Genomic DNA, 19,958 nt, shown 5'->3' with positions numbered 1-19,958 from the left:
TGGGTTGCCATTGACTTCTCCGGTAAGGCTTCTACTCTTCCCCTAATATATATGTGTTAATTTAGCCAATGTGTATTTATTCATTAATTCAAACATTTATTCCTGCCCTAATTTGGTGGCAGGATCAGCCATAGAGAAATTAAGGTGTACTGATGTTTTGTCCATTTCACCCATGTTATATGAAGGAGCCAAAGGTGACCCATGCATATTAGATTCTAGGTTGTTTGGTTCCTCATAGCAGGCTGAGACCCAGTAGCCCTAAAGCCAGCAAGCACCAAACTCAAGCTTTCAAACATTTGATTGCTTAACACATAGCCCAAGAAAGGGTAGGTTTAACCATTTAGAATTTGCCTGCTTTGCATGCCCCTTGAAACTGCACAGCACATCTGTGAACCACAAGTAGGATAAGCTGAGGGCAGTAAAGACCCCCCATCACTGCTGCCCCGGGGGGGCTCTTTGACCAGAGACTGCCTGCTGCGCTACTGACTGACGCCTTCTAGACAGGCAAGCCCCCTGTCGGATTCTCCCTCCTCCCAGGAATTTTCTTGCTTTCCAGTCTGCCTGGATGGTGACTTGCTGTGGCCTCTGGAGAATGTCTTGCAAGGCAGAGAATTGCCCCAGTAAGGCTTGTGTGTGCTATCACAGGCTGCAGGCAGTGGCAGGCGGATTCTTTACCACTGAGCCACCCGGGAAGCCCATTCTACAACTTAAAAATATTTAAAAATAGCCTAAGACAATAAAAAGTGCAGGTAACTCAGAAAGGTGCACTTTACCGGATATCCAGTAATCCTCCTCTTATCCCAATTTCAGCGTCTTTACCAAGTTTTCGTGTCACTGTCCCCATTTAAAAATATATATATAATGTTTTATTTTAGTTTATAATAGAAATAGAATAAGATAAAGTCATAGTCAATTCAGTGTTATCAGACTTGAGAAGCTTTAGTGTTGTTATGTTCTTTTCTTCCCCTTTCAATGCCACTTAATGCATTGATTTTAGGATCCCACAGAATTTGGGAAATATTTTGACAAACTTCTCTTACTAGTTATGAACTTAATTGACATGGGCATATTTTTGAGGGCCATGATTTAGTGTTTCCTGCTTTACAAAGGCTAAACACAGAGGCCTAAAGTTAAAATATTTTCTTTTAATTGGTATCACTGTGAAGAGTTTAGACCAGTGAGTAGGAAGCAATAATATTTATTAATATAAATTTCAGATTTACAATATTTTCTGTTAGTTTTGCAGATACACCTTACATTCATTCATTCAACAGATATTAACTGTCTGCTAATACTAAGTACTGTTCATCAATGAACTTCTCTTCCTGGAACTGATTCTTTGTGTTTTTTTTTTATTTTCTTGCTTGCTTATTTGTTTATTTTATTGATATATAATTGACATACAACATTTTATTAGTTTCAGGTATACAATATGATATTTCAGGCATACAGCATTATAATATTTTCTACACACAGAAGTAGGCAGTAATTAAGTGATTAAGTCATATTATGCCCTTTCAACTTTGTGTGTGTTTGTGTGTGCATGCATTCATTTAAAATTTCTGACCAGGAAAATAGTGGTGAGAAACATACTGGACACTAAGGAGCTAAAGCTTCGATTACAAGGGAAATAATTTGAACTGTAAAGAATCTGAGCACATAACCGAGTGGGAGGTAAATCGGCTACGCGTAGCTGGGAACAGGGCAGGAGGTGGCAGGAGGTGGCAGGCTTTGTGTTTGTGAGTGCATAGTTTAAAACAGAGCTTACCTTTAAGAATGCATTCATTCACTACAAATTTTACATTGCAAAATTTCTTACCTACAAAAAGATTTCTTTAAGATCATTTTTTTCTGTTGAAATGCCTTCATTGTGGCCTTCAGATGGTGAAACATTAAACAGTAATTGTAAATAACAGGTGACTTTGACAAAACACACAGAATGTTGATTAAGATGAACATGAATCCAGTAACACAAGAGTCCACTGAATATAAAGATAAGCCCATAGACATGCTCCATTTTAGGAGTTTTAATCAATGGCGTCAAAATCAGAAACAAAGATATAGCTATGGATCCAAATATAAATGGCAAAGGCACCTGAAAGTTAAAAAAAAAAAAAAAGATTAAGGTTAGTGATGACATTGTCTAAAAGTTTCTGTAAGCAACATGAGAAAAATCTCTTTCTTTTGGAGCAAGTGTTTCCAAACACCAGAGAGAAAACTACAAATATATTTTCAAATATATTCAGAGAGAGAGTGTCAGTATTACATTATAAAAAGTAAATCAAAGTCAGACTGAATGGAAAAAAGTTATTAAATTTTATTCATTTTATACTTATCAAGAATGCCTACTCTAGCCATCAGATATTGTCATTTATTTACTAAGATTAGTGCTTTATTTTCAAGCATAGAAAAAAATACATTTTAAGCATCATCATCATAGATAAAAATTTAACTGTGTCATCCTAGGGTTAGTCATTGAAGCACTTCTACTTTTGGGAATATGGAAACCCAGTCATGTCATAACTGTAATATTTGTTTATAATGCTTCTTTAGTGGGGCATATGCCAGTCTTTCCTAGTGAAGCATCAAGTAATAGAAATAGCAGGAATGCTGGAATCAGAAAAGTCTGGTTAGAATGCAACCTCTATTACGTTAATTGCTCATTCTTTTGAGAAGTATTCACTGAAATTCTAAATGGCACGCGCTGTGCTATGGATTATTGTTATTATTCTTTAGTTGCTAAGTTGTGTTTGACTTTTTGCAACCTCATGGGCTATAGCCCACCGGGCCCCTCTGTCCATGGGATTTCCCAGGCAAGAATACTGGAATGGGTTGCCATTTCCTTCTCCAGAGATATTTAAAACAGATAAAGAAGGTTCTTCCCCAAGGAGCTTAGTGCCAGTATCTAGCAGTGTAACTTTGGTCTACCTAATAATCTGATCTTCAAACCCATTTGCAGAGAAGAGCCAGCAGGTGGCTCCCCAAGTGTCCATCCCAAGGAGACCCCAAACACGGCACAGTGAGATCCTCAGGGCCTCACACCCCCCAGCCCCTGAAGGAAGGACGTGGTGGGTCAGCAGATGCTAAGGGATAAATATGTTCAGGGGTTTTCAATCAAATATTCGTGAAATGTGTGTTTTGTGTGGAGAAGGAAATGGCAACTCGACTCCAGTGTTCTTGCCTCAAACTTCCCATGGACAGAGGAGGCTGGCGGGCTACAGTCCATGAGGTCGTAGAGTCAAGACACGACTGAGTGACTAAACACACACACACACCATTTAAACTCTGAGTTTCAGAAAAAAAAAAAAGAGTCCTCTTAGACCCATTTGCAAAATGATTTTTTTCTGGTCTTCTAAAGTCTTTGTCAGAATTGCATACAGTGTACTTCAACAGAATGTGCTCAACAAAATAAGATTTCTTAATTAACTTTATAAAAGTAATTTGTATACACTTCTTACTCTTCTATGAGACTCAGAAGATTCTTGATGAAAGATTCATCTTTATTTTTCTGAACTGCCTAATAAAGTAACTGAAACACAGCAGGTAGTCACTGCGTATTTGTTGAATAAATGGATGACTGAAATCCAAGATATTGTTCACTCTTTCCAACATGAAGCATGGCCAAGAGGGATCCATTGGTGGGGGAAGAAAGTCAAGATTGCCTAAACTAGTGTTTCTTAAAATAGGATCAGTCGACCTCTCTGCATAAGAATCCCCGAGATAATTGATAAACACACAGATTCCTAAGGCTCAATTAAGATCTAGTAAATAAGAACCCCTGGGGTGAGTCTGGGAATTCAGATTTCAGTAAACATACTCAAGTGGTTTTATGGTCAGTGACATGAAATAAGGGACTATCATTTTATTTTCCACACAATCTCTACAACCAGGAAGTATCTTAATTATATTGACCACTAGATTATAATTATAACACAATTAAAAAGTAAAAGAAAGACTACTTGGGGACCTCCCTGGCAGTCCAGTGGTTAAGAATCCACTTTCCAATGCAGGGCACGTGGATTCAGTCACTGGTCAGGGAATTAAGATCCCGCATCCCAGGGGATGTAACCCAGTACGTGGCAACTGGACAAAGCCCGTGCACTGCAATGAAGACCCAGCACAGTCAAGAAACGAAACAAAACAAAGCAAAATATTACAAAGACTGGTACCTTTTAGGATTTACTTTATAGCAAGGTATTGCTTAGTTTATACCAAGGCAAAATAAATGAAAATAAGAAAGAGAAATGAGGGAAATAAATATGGGTAAAGAATGAATTTGGCTCACAAAATGCATGCCACGTAGCCCCATATAGATTCTGGAAGCAGGCCACCAAAAGGCATAGGCTAAACCGTTGTTTAGAGGAGGTCCAAGTATTCCTGATGCTAAAATCAGAGAAAATTTCCTCAGTGGATCTTTCATAGAATACAGGTTTCATCACTATCTTTTCAGTAAATATAACAAAATTTTGGTTTCTGAAATCAGAACGTGTGGTTTAAATCCCATCCCTGATCCTTTCCACTAGGGTAATTTACCTAGTCTCTGAGCTCCAGGATTCTCCTGAAGTTAAGTGGAGTAAAACTAAGAAAATCTACGCCAGCTGTTTGACCTGAACAGGCCGTGCTCATGCCTCCTTCTAATACACTTCCTACACTGTTGTCAGAATGGTCTTTTTTTCAAACAGGAGTTTGATTTTATTTCTTTTACATATGGTTGCTTGCATGCATGCTCAGTCGCTCAGTCATGTCCAGCTCTTTGCGGCCAGCCAGACTCCCCTGTGCATGGAATTCTCCAGTCAAGATGACTGGAGTGAGTAGCCATGTCCTCCTCCAGGGGATCTCTCTGACCCAGGGATCAAGCAAACCCACATCTGCTGCATTGGCAGATGGATTCTTTTCCACTGTGCCACCTGGGAAGCACATGGTTGCTTAGGCAGCTCATTACTCATATCCCACTGAGGGGGCAAAAGGAAGCTGATGTCTAGCTCGTGCTCTGCTCACCAGGCTCTGTGTCTGGGCATGGATCTGTGTCTGCCTAGAAGCAGGGGTGCTTTATTATTTTTTGCACAAAGACACTTTGGGAACCTACCGTAGCCCTGCCGACATTACCTACAGGATGGTGGTTGCATTTTGTTAGCTAAGTTCAGGTTCAAAATTTTTAGAATCAACTAAACTGAGGCTTAGAGTACCATCTTGTTGGATAAAATGAAGACCTTTCAAGGACATACTCAAGAAGAGAATGCCATGTCATGGGTCGTGGGTCGACAATGGTTGACATTGGGTCAGGGACTGAGGGGATGCTTTTGAACAGGGCCAGGATTCTTCCCTTAAAAGTGTTATTGCCTAACTCCTGAAAGATGATGAAAAGGATAACATTTATCTTCCTCATAAAAAATCAGTTTCGACATTATACTCTAGAAAAATCAAACCAAATGCACCCCATACGGCCAATTACACATTCAGTTCAGTTTTGTGGCTCAGTCATGTCCGACTCTTTGTGACCCCATGAACCGCAGCATGCCAGGCCTCCCTGTCCATCACCAACCCCTGGAGCTTACTCAAACTCATGTCCATTGAGTCGGTGATGCCATCCAACCATGTCATATCCTCTGTCATCCCCTTCTCCTCCCACCTTCAATCTTTCCCAGCATCAGGGTCTTTTCCAATGAGTCAGTTAATTACACATTAGTAAGCTGGGAAATGTAGGTCTGGTTCAGATGTTTCAAAGTTCGACTCATAATTGGTTAGAAGCATCCCATATAGAATAAAAAAGGCTTCCCTGGTCCCTCAGATGGTAAAGAATCCGCATGCACTGCTGGAGACCTGGGTTCGATTCCTGGGTTACAAAGATCCCCTGGAGAATACCCAGTCCAGTATTCTTGCCTGGGAAATCCCACGGATAGCAGAGCCTGGCAGGCTGCAGTCCATGTGGTTGCAAAGAGTCGTACACGACGGAGTGACTAACACTTAATATAGAATAAAAACTATATTCTTAAAAAGAGAATAGAAGTTTAATATTAAGTTTTTAGACTTGATTTACCTTGTAGGGTCTAGGTAGATTGGGTTCCTGGTACCTTAGTTTAAGTAAACCTATCATATGTAGACCTCTTAAAAACCATAATGCTAATCCTGAATATCTTATTAAATTGATTAAATCTGAGGTGATAATAACAATGGAAGTTAAGATGATTATCTGGCTCACAGCCATGGTTGGACAGGAGTGGTTATTGAGCATTGAGAAGATCAAAGGCAGTTGTCCTTCTTGGCTTGCTGTGTAGATCATCCTTGACGCTGAAAGCACTGTACAGCACATGGTGCTAAATACTGAAGTTGAAATTCCAAAAGAAATGACCCACTGCATAGAAGGGATGATTTTGTCCGTCCAGGTGAGAGCAACAGCATCTACAAAAATTTTAGACAAAATTTCAAAATGGTCAGTCCCTTTGCTTGATTGGAATTATGGCAATAATTCTTCACTTCCTCCTGCATCCATACCCTTTTTAATAAATCTTGTCACTTATTCTGAGAAAGGGAGTCTCTTTACTTATTCTTGAATACAGTTTGACCTTGTGGTCTGCTTTTGGCCAATAGAATGCATTGGATGGGGTAGTTTGCTTCTGCAGTTCAAACTTTCTAAGACTAGCTTTTGCATAAGATTTGGGAGGCACTTTTCCATACTTTTCAGGGCTCAAAGTGTATTGAAGTGAAAGTAAAGTGAGTGTTAGTCACTCAGTTCTGTCTGACTCTGTGACCAAATGGATGGTAGCCGGCCAGACTCCTCTGTCCATGAGATTCTCTAGGCAAGAATACTGGAGTGGGTAGCCATTCTCTTCTCCAAGGGATCTTCCCACCCAGGGATTGAATCCAGGTCTCCTGCACTGCAGGTGGATTCTTTACCATCTGAGCCAGCAGGGAAGCCCGAGTGTATTGAACTTAGAATCAATCTTATTAGTGGGACATCAGGCAGGAGATAGGCATCTCACTCAGGCTGAGGAGGGTGAGATGACATTGTGGGGGAGGCAGAGAGTATCTGTTCTGGAAACAGCAAACTGTTCAGAAAGTCTGTTGTGTGGCCAGGGTGTATGTGTGCACAAAGAGACAAGAGATGAGGATGGAAAGCTAGGCTTCACTCAGATCTTGGGGAACCTGCCACGTCAGCTTAGTGGAAGTGAAGTCGCTCAGTCATGTCCGACTCTTTGCGACCCCATGGACTGTAGACCACCAGGCTCCTTCATCCATGGAGTTTTTTAGGAAAGAGTACTGGAGTGGTTGCCATTTCCTTCTCCAGGGGAACTGATATTTGGTCTGAAGGAAGGTGATGATGGGGTGACAGCAAGCTTAGGAGGAGACGTAAGAAAACAAGATGGCAGAACACTTAAGCAGGGAGGTGATAGGATTACACTTGTGTTTTGTAGAGCCCCACTTTTTGCGACCCCATGGACTGTAGCCCTCCAGGCTCCTCTGTCCATGGGATTCTCCAGGCAAGAATACTGGAGTGGGTTGCCATTCTCTTCTCTGGGGGATGTTTCCAACTCAGAATTGAACCCAGGTCTTCTGCACTGCAAGCAGATTCTTTACTGTCTGAGCCCCTCATAGAATTATTTCTTGAGATTGAGTGGAGGCTGGATAGAAGAAAGTTAGAGGTGAGGGTGTAAATTTGGAGGTTGTTGCTGCGAATGAAGTGAGGAAAATAGGGGCCTGGGCATGTGGGGTGGGAAAGAAGAGGAAAGAACAGCTGAGGAGATGTGAGTGAGGTGGGTCTTCACAGAACTGGCAACCTGGTTTGGAAGTGGGGTGAAAGGCAAATTATAGCTCTCCCCTTCAGTTTAATAGTTAAAAGAATTCTCCTTCAGCGTGTTACTGTATTCCTGTGAGACCAAGTTGTGGCAAGGAGCTCGTTTTTTGTTTACTTTTAAAAATTTATATTTCTATTTTCCTTTTAGAATCAGCACATCATTTTTATACTGGTCCCAGAAAAGATGCAGAAATACATCTTTTGGTCTTTTTGAGCCATGTATAGGTTTTTTGTTTTTTAAATGAATTTCAAATCTTCTGATTTTGGTGAAGACTTTGAGTGCGGATGACCGCGCGGAGCTCCAGTTCAGAGGGGCAGCGCATCAGACTGACCCTTTGCGGCCTCTGCCTTGAGGCCACACCCCGGGCAGGGAACTCAGGTCACTGGAGTGACCCCGTCAGCCCCTCCACGACCACACACACCACACGTGGTCACCTACGCCTGTCTGTAGGTACAGCAGTTTTGTAGTCTGTGTTTTTGTTGATGTGTTATTTGGCCTTTATCCAGAATATTTGAAGAGCTAGTCACTATCAATAAATGAGTTTTCTAGATAACCAAACTTCTTTCGGGAATAACTATCTTTTCAAAATTAAAATTTGGTGAAATTTTTCTAATATATTTCAAACACTACTCAACCTTTTTAAAGTAAAATGAACATAATTTAACACATTTTTGGGGAAGACCCAATGTTGTCATTAAAAATCATCAATTAATTCTGTGGAAATATAATTATCTAGTATTAGAAAAATGATTTTTTTTTCTGATCAGAAGTATAAGATGCTAACTGTGGGAAATATGAACAGTATAAAAAAAGAAATAAAAATTTCTTATAATCTTACCACTCAGATGGCACCATTTACTATTAACTTTTTGTTATATTTCCATTTAGTCATGTCTGTGTGTGTATGTTATAAAATATGTATTAATAAAATTTACCACCTGATGTATATTAATATGTATTCATACGATTGCTTGCTTTGCTTTCATTTTACTTGCTTATAGTGAGATATTTTAGTATGGTGATTGAGAACATAGGCTTTGGAGTTAGCATGGATTTGAGTCTGTCTTTTTCAATTGTGAGCTGGGCAGCGTTGAGCACCATATTGGTAGAACTGGGAAGAATATATTTTTTGAAGGTCAGATCTTGTGAACTGCTGTCCAGATTCACAACCCATTGCTAGCAATAAGCTGGACAAGAAGCAATCTTTTATCATGAGAAGGGCATGACTGAAGCCTACGTTTGAATCCTGTTAAGTTTGTTCATTACTTAACTCCCAGGCATTAAAGTTTCCTCATCTGAAAAAAGAAGATGACACTGCCTGTTCCAAATGACTGCCTTGAGGGTGGTTATCCGGGTGCGCCCTGAAGAGTGGAGCGTCTGCTAACAGAGTTTTCTTCTCTGCGTCTCGCCTGGCTGGCTCCTATTGCTCTTTTCTCTCTCTCCTCTATGTCCCACTCCTTCTCTTTTTCCACCTCCTTCTCCTCTTTCTCTTTCCAGTTCTTATTGTTTCACAGTCTTCTACCCTTTGATTTTGGTCTTTAGCATGTACTCATCTTCTGTAGATTTTTAGATGACTGTTTTTCCTTTCCTTATAAAAACCAAAGCAGGAACCCATTATATTCGTACTCTTCCGGGTGTACTGAACAAATCAGTACTATATAGGAGTCCTTGTTTATTCAGAACAGACAGTAGTGACTATTTTCTCTTTGTCTAGATACATTCATACCTGCAGAGACGATTTCCTTGGGAGTCAAAACTGCCAGGTAGGATACATTGGCCAGTAAGTAAACCACAGCCACCATGGGAATGCTAGTAATCAGAGATTTGGGGATGTTCTTACCAGGATTTTTTATTTCTCCTAAAAGACACAAATAAACTCATCAGAAAAGGACGTATTATGAGACTTTTGAAGACTTTGTGATAAAATGTATGGAAAAGTATTATTCCTGTATCTGTTGTTTCCTCATCTGCTTGACTGTTTCTACATTGGTCCTGTGCAAGTTTTGCCCGAAAGCTTGGATTTCTCACCATCTTATACTAAAAATCCAATTATTCCAGTCGTTTGATGATTATGGGTTTACAGTGATGGAAAAGACCATGTAGTTAGTACAAGCGACTGTGTACAAAATGATAAGCTACAAGGATATGTTGGAATGTAGCCACTATTTTAGAACTATAAATAGAGTATAACCTTTAAAACCCGTGACTCATTCTGTTGTACACCTGAAACTGCTACAATATTGTAAGTCAACTATGCCTCAATGAAAGAGAGAAAGAAATGAAACAGAGATGAGAGCAGAGTAAGGGAGAGAGTTTGCATTAAATGAGACAGCCGGGGAATGACATTTGAGGGAAGGCCTCAGGGAGGTGAGGGAGGGAGGTATGTGAAGATCTCAGTAGGGAGCCTTCTACGCAAAGGGAACAGTAGGTGCCGGAGGAAAACAACTCCCCTCCCCCGCCTCACCCCCGCAACTTTTCGTGAGCACTTTTATGTCTGCCCGTCACAGGCTTCCACCGTGTGGTATTGCATACCCGTCACAGCGTTAAGGACATATTGTGTTGTGTCTGCATTTCAAACACAGAGGAAACAGCAAGATCTCAGAGAAGTTAAGAGACTCGCCCAAGGTCACACAGCCACCAAGTGGTGAGGGAAGGATTTGAAACCGTCTAGTCTGACACCAGACAGTCAGCACTGCGCCCTCCAGCCTGGGTTGCACTGCGCCCTCCAGCCTGGGTGTAGCTAGGTCTCTTGGACCTTGGGGTGATGGGTTTCTTGGACAGAAGGTGCAGAGTCCATTTTGACACTTGCTCCCAACCTCTTGGATAGAAGTCCTCAGTTGAGAAAATCCTTGAGCTCTGATACATAATAATGTTTTCAAACCAATAGCAGGGATGAGGTCAAATCACCCAACAATGTCAGTTTCTGTCAATTGCAGGGGCCTTATCTCAGGGGAGGAGACACCACATCACCAGTGAATTCTGGAAATTGGCATATGATCTCAAAATTCCTAGACATCATACTGTTTTTCTTAAAAAGGAAGTTCAGGAAAGTAGTTAAGAACATAGGCTCTGGAGGTAGAGGGTTCGGGGCTTGAGCCTGGCTCTAACCCTCACTAGTTGTTGGACCTTGGGAAGCAGGCTTCGCAGTTGGCAACAAAGATTGCCGGTTCACAGATCTGTGCAAATAAAAAATGTACAACTGTTAAAGACTCTTCAGTATGTAGCCTGTCTCTTCATCCCGTCTGAGATATGTCATTTTCCCCCCTTTTTTCAGAAGTAGTGGTTCCCTTGTCATCTTTTTCCCTCAAGCAAACGGACCTCTGAGGAAGTTCCTTTCTCTCCCTTTCTCTCCCAAGCAAGCTTTTGTTTACCTAGGCTTAAGTGTGAATGGAATTCATCTTATGGAATTTGAATGAAATAATAAGAGGAAAACAATTCAGAGCCCATTAGGCAATCAAGAGATTGCTTGAATCTACTCAAGTGGTGAAGGAAATTTGTTGTAAGCCATGCAGAAGAGTCTGTCCACCCAAATTCCGATTGGGAGGAACTCAGGAGATGGTAATATGAAATCAATGTTAGGTGACCTGTGAGTTCTCGGGTTCCCCTATTACCATAGCAACGGGGTGACGGAACCAGTCTGTGCATATGCGACCTGAGGCCTGAAGCGCTCGGGGCACATGGTCCGTCTGGAGTCTGGGCGGTGTAAGTGGCTGTGTGCGCTGGCTTCTCCCCACGGCAGCTTCAGCCACCGGAGAGTGACCCGAGCCCCGGCGTGAGCGATGGCTCTATAACACGGCAGGCAGGCGCGCCCCTCCTCCAGCTTCGGGGAGCAACGGCTGCTGGCTCCCCACAGCTGACCCCTTCTTCTGGGATTTGCCCTTGGCCCTTGGCTGGCTTGGCAGGGATGGGTAAGCTGCCTTGCTTAGAAAAATCTACAAGTTTACTTTCTCCCATCAGAGGCAGCCCCCAGTCGCTGATTAACTGATAAAAGGTACAAAAGTCCATCCCTAAGGCCGCTACTTGGGAACGTTTTGCATTTTTCCTACTCTAGCAGTACTGTCTATTCAAAATATGCTGTGAGCCATTTATGTATTTTAAAATTTCTAATGACTACATAAGAGAAAAACAGGTGAAATGGAATTAATGATACATATTTATCCCCAAACATCCAAAATGTCATCTTTGCAGTATGTAACATTTGTAAAGAATTAATGAGCTCTGGACAATGGACAAGGTTTTGTTCATTCAAGATTTTGATTTCTGGTGCGTATTTTATGTCTGTGGAGCACCTCGGTTTGACTGACTACATTTCAGATGCTCACTGGCTCTGTAAGGCTGGTGGCTACCAGGCTGGGCAGTGTGGCCCCGTAGGATCTGGCTGAGGCTAGACTTCAGCTGAAACCACGTCCTCAGCAGCTCTCCCTGCCCTGCCCTGCTTCCCTCACTCCTCACGCCTGTCTCTGGGAAGCAGGTCCTCAACAAAGTGCTGGCACCGGGATCCCCATCTCAGGCTTTGCTTCTCATTAACCCAATATAAGATGGGAATGTGTCAAATTAAATACAACAAGGATCAGCCCCTGACACCGTTTACTTTCTGCTAAATTATACAAATTGTGCCAGTGTCTAATCTTTATGAGAATCTGGCATGTTAGATTATCTGAAAGAACAGCCTTATTACTTAAATTTGAAATGTAAATGAATTTTCAGATGTGCGATTTAAAGTTGCAAGTATAGGAGACATTAAGTTTATAAACCACATTTAAGTGTTTAAGGAAATAAAATTCACCTTATATGAGGCAATATTTTAGCATTACGGGATATGAGATTAGAAAGGTTTTTTGAGTCAGACACTTAAAATGCTTAAAAATTAAGTACATTTTAACACACAATTGAAAGAGTTTAAAAGAATGAGGTTATATTCTTTAGTGAAATTTAATATGTTCAATATATTAGTCAACCACTTAATAAAGAACAAGAAAAAGTGAATTTTATGTTAAATATTTAGTTTTATATATGTATATCATTATTTATAAGTTAATGGTTTATGAAAATATGATTTTGATTTTATACTATAAGAAAATTGACTAATAATTTTAACTCCAACTTTGGGAAGTTCTAAAACTCACATTAACATCTAACATGGATTTTTTTTTTTTTCTTTAAGAAGGGAAAAGTAAAAGATAAGAAAAATTTAACCTGTGCCTTTAACAGTTCTTTCTTCATCCTACCTTTTTCCCACCATAGTTCAGATAAACAGCATCCTTTATAAAGAGTCCTTTGGGAATACTGTCTCTTGGTTCAGCCTGGCTGTTTTTAATGTGGAAAATTCTTCATCCTCCCAAACAGATCCCAACTTTGCTCAGATCCTTAGGACCTGGGAGTATTATCAAATTTTAAGTATGTCCAGGGAAGTGGTAGACTCTTTAGGTTGTGTTTCCTGCCATATTCCTGTCTTGAGTGTGAGCTGAGACCAGGGCCTCTGATTTCCAACCATAAGAGAGGGGATCTGCCTGCTTAGACTTCCTGCTTGGTGGCCCATAAAGGGAGGGAAGATTAGGCCTAATGAGCCTTTTTTTTTCTTCCATGTTTGTACAACTTCAGTTTCTGGAGAACTAACGGGGACTCTTGAGGGTGAATGAAGTCTGTCATAGATTTCCATCTTGCAGCAACTTAAACAAGAGAATGGGTGCTTCAGGCTCACCAGTCCTCAAGAAGTCTGCCTTTCCCCCTGAAACTGACATACTGCACCCCACTCCCCACATCCAGTTTCATGATCCATGGTTTCATTTACATGCAGTTAACCACAATCTGAAAATATTAAATGGAACATTCCAGAAATAAACAATTCATAACTTTTAAATCGCATGCCATTCTGAGTATCATGGTGAAAGCGCACATCATCCTGCTTGTCCTTCCCAGGATGAGAATCACCCCTTTTTCTAGGGTCCACACTGTATATGTATCAACCTGATCCCTTAGTATAGCAAAAAGCATAGTATATATAGGATTCAGTATTAGCCATGGTTTCAGGCAGCCACCGGGGGTCTTGGAACGAATCCACCGTGGATAAAGGGGAACTACTGTATATTGCAACATGCTTAATGTCTGGAGGAGTGTTTCCTGGTATTTCTGTGTATTCTGTCTCTGAAAAGTTCCTCTAACAGGCAGCCAATCAGGGTGTTGGTCTGGTCAAACGTGAAGTTGTTTTGGGCAACCTTCTGTGCAGCTGGGGAACTAGACTTTTCAGGTCCTTTTTCAGTGCTTTGGAAGAGGAGTGGATGCAAACCTAAGCTAGTGGGGTCATTATTACTGCAGCTTTCGCTAGGGGTCAACCAAAACTCCAGCTATCAATTTCTCCTCCTAAATTCCCTTCACTAACAGTGGTAATGCTGGGCAGCTTATGAAATCTAAGGCTCTCTTAAATTGCTCCCAATATTAATGTATTTTATGTGATCCTGATTTTCTAAACAGCATACCATGGTTCCTCGCAAGGATTGTTTCTTGCAAAAGTCACACAAGTCATGTTACAGAAGCAGAGACCTTCTGTCCTTTTGTAGTTGCGTGGATAGAACTCAAGTCCAACAATTTTCTACATCACTGGAGACTTCTCTGAATATTGTCAGACCTGCTACTGAGGTAGCTGCCCTGATGGCTTTGAGACCTCATGAAAATGAAAGTGAAAGTGAAAGTCGCTCAGTCGTGTCTGACTCTGCAACCCCATGGACTATAGAATCCCTGGAATTCTCCAGGCCAGAATACTGGAGTGGACAGCCTTCCCTTCTCCAGGGGATCTTCTCAACCCAGGGATCGAACCCAGGTCTCCTGCAATGCAGGCGGATTCTTTACCAGCTGGGCCACTGCTGCTGCTAAGTCACTTCAGTCGTGTCCGACTCTGTGCGGCCCATGGACAGCAGCCCACCAGGCTCCTCTGCCCGCAGAATTTTCTAGGCAGGAGTACTGGAGTGGGTTGCCATTTCCTTCTCCAAGCTGAGCCACAAGGAGACCTAATAAAATCCCTTATTTCAGAATTAAATATAAGGATGTCTAGTGGTGCTTGGGATTCAGTGGTATTCCTTCAGGAGGCCCTGGCACAAGAATCTAGATGCAAGCTGTCTATTCTGTTTATACTTTGTCAGGAATATGACAGCTCAGAAACTCCGAGAACCAAACCAGAGGGAGCTAGTTCTTTCTAGCCAGGATCACCCTATTCTGACACAGAAGAAGCCAGATCTCTAAATTTGGTAAGTTAATGAAGTGCTGGTTCTGCTAGCCAGCCTCATTCAATTAGCCCCAAGTTCTGACCCTATTACTGCCCTCCTGGCATTCGGCCTTCTGCTCTGAGAGTCAGACCTTACTGAGTGACTGAGCTTACTTGTCTGCAAAAAGTTCACCGGGCCTTGCAAACACAGCCACGTTCAGCTGACGTTGCTCACATTTCTCTGACCGGCTCCAGTTATGAGATTCTCGTCCTTCATTCAAGGTTTCACTTGTTTGATGACAAATCCAACCAGGAGCAGGAGGAGAATGAGAGGAGTGCTGCAAACAGAACTGAGTCTCAAGCTGCACTGTGCTGTGTCTTTAGGCAATAATCACTCTCAGGAACACCCGTGCTTGCTCCCATGTGATGCTTTTCTTTAGAAGGGGTGCTCCAACATCTCGGCATTTAATTTTGCAGAACCGCCCCTCCTGCCCCCCACTGACCAGGTGTCCTCTGGAGGGTGCAGTTGCACAAGCAGTGACCTGTGAAACTGCCTCCATGTATATCCAGGGTTTCCACTTTGTACTCAGGTACCTTTTAATGGCCAAGCTAGCAGCAAGGTGATTATGTCATAATTAATTTGTGCGAGGTAAATTCAGGTCTCATCATTATTCGAAAAGCCTTGATATTCAAAAATCCATTAATTTTATAGTGAGAAATTTCAACATTACATTTGCCAATTAAAAAAGAAAATGTCAAAGTACTTAAGAATCATATCAACTATTAAATTTTAGTAATCTACATGAATGAACAAAGCATCTCATTGACCAACATAAAAAACGTAAAAAATAACATAAAAGTTTCAGTAATTCAAAGATTGAGAATTTGTATAAAGATTTTGTTTGGAATTTTATGCAACTGTGGTATTTAATATATCCTTAATATTTTATATCCCTATAATTTTATAACCAAGAAGTAATACAAAGAATTATTTTCTGTCTAGTTCTTTTGTTTACTCTAGACAGCTGTGTAGGTATTACCAAAGTATTTTGGCACCATGATGTCAGAGGAACAGTACTGCCCTGCAGAAACAACAGTGCGTATGAACAGGGAAGCATTGATATTACACCAGTCATTGTAATTGTTTAAAATGCAAAACATTTCAAGTATCCACTATTGTGAAAGTGCAGCAAAACCATTCTAAGGAATATTATGCAGCAGTTAAAAGAATGCTGGGTGACTTAAGAACTGCTATGGAAAGTTCTCTAAGACACACTGTGGAATCAAAATTAGGATGCAGCGTTTTACCAGTACAGTAGGGGATGTATAAAATCCGATGGCTTCATTTTTTAACACTAACATTATATTAACATATTTCTAATATAATTGATATTTAACTCAAAGTGTCTTGAAAAATCGCTAGAATAAATTACAGTAGAATCTGAGAGTGATCTTTTCCCCAGCAAACTTTCCCCAAGTTTGTTTAAATGGGGGTGACCAGAAAAGCACTAGATTCTCAGTATTTTATGTAGATAATTATCTACCAAGGCTTAATGATGATTAAACTGTCCTACTTGCATGTAGTGCAGAGCAGATTCAATGCAGTTTCTCCCAAAGAAACAAACTGGGTGTTGTCTTTCTCCAGAGGGTTGTAGACACAAATTTATGCCTACAGCAGAAGTATGTCAGAAAGGGATTTACCTGCCATGCTGTTCAGAATGGATGTGCCAGAATACGCAAACAATCCTTGCAGGAAGGCTTCTGCAACCTGTGAGACGTCAGGAAGCTCGGCATCCAAAGCGTTCTCGAACCTGGCCACATTCTCCTTTTCCCCCATCCCTAGCAGCACAATCCCAGTGAGGCAAATGAAGCCGAGGACAGTCATCTTCGCCAACGTACTGACAGTTTGAAGCCAAGCCACAGTTTGCACCCCTCGAGCATTTAGAAGTCCCAAAGACCACAAAACAGCCAATGCTAGACATCTCTTTGGTAGCTCTGGAGCTGGGCACCCAGCGTAGAAAGGCTGAATTGTATAGGTAGATAATAACAAGCTTTCAGTAGCTAGTCTTAAGGGATGAGTAAATAGTTTGATCCAAAGATTGAGGAAAGCAAGAGAGGAACCAAGAGATCTCTTGAGGAAATAATACTGTGCCCCACTTATAGGGAAGGTCGTCCCCAGCTCTGCATGACTGAGGGCAGAGATCAAAGTCAGCACCGCACAAGCCGCCCAGATACTCAGCGAGACAGCCACATTCAGTGAGGAATATTTTAACACCCCTTTCGGAGACACAAAGATTCCTGCCCCTATTGTGGCGCTTAAGATTAAAATGTTTCCTCGGAAGAATCCTATTGCCCTCAGGAGTTGCATGTTTTTGCCTTTTCCCTGTTTGTTTTCTTAATCCTGAAAAATAATTTTGAAATCTCATGTGGATTGCTAACTCTTATACATCCCTCTCACGATGCTTCTGCACCATGCTTTCGTGATTTAGCCATGGTCCTTACATAAGCATTTTATTACTGCACTTAACTTGGTTTTAAAAATGATTAACTTGTGAAGAGTTCTAAAATTTTGTGACCTCTCTGAAGGCCCAAGTTAAAATGTTCCACACGTTAATTATTTAAAAATTCAGGTATGCCTCTTGACGTTGCACAACGCTCTGAATGTGATTACTGCCACTGAATTGTACACTTCAGAGAGGAGTACATGTTGTGTTCTCTGCATTTTGCCACAAGTTTTAAAGAGTCATAATATACAAAAACCCATACAATTGTACACTCTAAATGGGTGAGTCATTTGGTATATGAATTATATATCCACCATAGGCACCCTTGAGGGAAGTTTAGCCCTGAATTGAACTTACTGCAGTTAGAGATAAATGAGGTTTCTATCTATTGATTCCTGATGCAAGGATGTTCCTAAGCATGCAATAACTGGCTGTCTGGATCATCTATTGTGTAACTTGTAGTTTTGGAATTAGACCTTCACATTAGGAAAGGAACTGAGGATGACCACTCCAAGTACACAGAACTAGCAAGTATTCAAGCTTAGGGACAAGAATGCTGGCACTGGAGGCTTGAGGTGATTGGACTCTTGATAGACGTTTGAATTAGATGTGGGGGTGTGAGAGACGGACAGGAACAAGAGTCCCCAAGGTGTGTGGGCCTTGCAACGGGAAAAATGAAGGTGACGTTACAGTTTTCTACTTACATCTATGTAAATAGAATATAACTGCAAATGTAATTATAGATGCTACATTAACATGCTATGTCTATAGAATGTGTAGTTTTCTATTTATATTTATGTAAATAGAATGGAATTACAAATGTAACTTCATTACATTTATTACATTTACTTCTGTGTCGTTACAAATATTACATTTACTTTTATATCTATAGAGTGGATGTATCTGCCTTTTGATAAACTTCTTTTCACTACTAAATTCAGTGTGGCAGGAGCATTCTTTCTTCTGGCAGGAGCATAGTTTCCTCTTTAAAATGTGTTTGATTTTATCTATGATAATCATTGGAGAAGGCAATGGCACCCACTCCAGCGTCTGCCTGCAATGCGGGAGACCTGGGTTCGATCCCTAGGTCAGGAAGATCCCCTGGAGAAGGCAACGGCAGCCCACTCCAGCGTTCCTGCCTGGAGAGTCCCAGGGCCGGGGGAGCCTGGCGGGCTGCCGGCCATGGGGTCGCGCAGAGTCGGACAAGCGGCAGCAGTTAGTGCCACTTTGCACTTGCTCATGCCTGCTGGGTCGACGCCGTAACTGCTGAGCTCAGAGTCCTTCTACACAGGGGACTCGGCCCTCTCCCAGGCTCCCTGCGGAAGCGCGAGGTGGAGGCCTCAGGGGTCTCCCAGAGCGGAGCCCTCCGCGCCCCCAGCCCGCTCCCCCTCGCAGCCCGGCGCGCCTCGCTGGCTCCCGAGTCCGCGGCCGCCTGCAGTCCACCAGCCGCGTGCCTGCGAGTTACCGGGAGTCTGCAAGGTTTCCCTCTGACGCGCGTCCTGCAAACCAGACTCCCTAGCTATTACTATGAAACGTCAAATTTAGACTCAAAGGCCTATATTCTAGAACATTTGAATCACCTTGCAAACTGATTATAGACTACACACCGCTCAGACACCTACCATGTGTGAGTTTCTTTGCCAGACACATTTTGCCAAAAACCTCACTGAGACAAAATTTGAATGGAAGAGAGGGCTCTGTGTCCACTAGGTCGTAAGTGAGTATATATGCAATACCTAGTTTTGTCCTCAATTACGCGTAGGTTGCTTTTTTCCCTCAGCTTAGGTTCCCTGATACCTATTTGCCCTCTCTAGGATTTGATTTTCATTTTGTATTAATCCTTTCAATACTATCACTAAAAATGGTTTGCACTTATGTTTAGAATAGTGATGTCAGGTCCCCAGTGACCATTGTGATAAATACAAATGGATACATTTATGCTGACACTGGTAGGGTCATGTTGGCAAAAGCAGTTTCTGAGAAGTCAGTTAAGAGGAGAAAGAGAATAAATATTTGGTAAGAACTAGTTAAACTCTTCTTTGGTACTGTCTGTATCCAGCCTCAGTCATGCCGAAATGTAGTGCTATAATCATTGATGGAACACTTCTGAGCTGCTGCCGAGAACCCAAACTGAGACAGGCTATCAGGGGAGATGCCCTCTACAGGGATGTGTCCTGACAGGCTATTCACTTATTCACTCACTTGCCTGTGCATTCAGATATTTATTTTATAGGTTGTCTATTTTTATGCACACACTGTCTTAGGGAGAGAGTATACAAATTTAAATAAAAGAAATGTAGTTAAAATTTTTTTAAATGGCTAAGGAGTAATCCCTAGCTTCAGGGCGCTCACTGTCTTTAGGGAAAAAGTAAGTAGATTAAAAAAGGGTGTGGACTCTGACATATTAATAATAAACTCAGAAGCATTAGTGCACAAAGACAGACATCTACTACAGTCTTGGGA

At 41.6% G+C, this 19,958-nt stretch overlaps 1 protein-coding gene across 1 annotated transcript; it reads right to left on the bottom strand.

Moving 5' to 3' along the window:
* Positions 1 to 1,137: 1,137 nt before the first annotated feature.
* On the bottom strand, positions 1,138 to 17,474 carry LOC136145130 (solute carrier family 7 member 12-like). The gene is made up of 4 exons (XM_065903365.1): positions 16,693 to 17,474; positions 9,520 to 9,651; positions 6,038 to 6,399; positions 1,138 to 2,095 (listed from the first exon to the last, which is right to left on the bottom strand). Exons 1-4 carry the CDS (start codon positions 17,357 to 17,359, stop codon positions 1,820 to 1,822), a joined length of 1,437 nt encoding a protein of 478 aa, XP_065759437.1. The 5' UTR covers positions 17,360 to 17,474; the 3' UTR covers positions 1,138 to 1,819.
* Between the last annotated feature and the right edge of the window lie 2,484 nt (positions 17,475 to 19,958).

The sequence above is a fragment of the Muntiacus reevesi genome, chromosome 12 (assembly GCF_963930625.1).
Source record: "Muntiacus reevesi chromosome 12, mMunRee1.1, whole genome shotgun sequence".
NCBI classification, from domain to species: Eukaryota; Metazoa; Chordata; class Mammalia; order Artiodactyla; family Cervidae; genus Muntiacus; species Muntiacus reevesi.
Note: the sequence above shows the minus strand (reverse complement) of the source record. Positions and strands in the feature narration are given on the sequence as shown.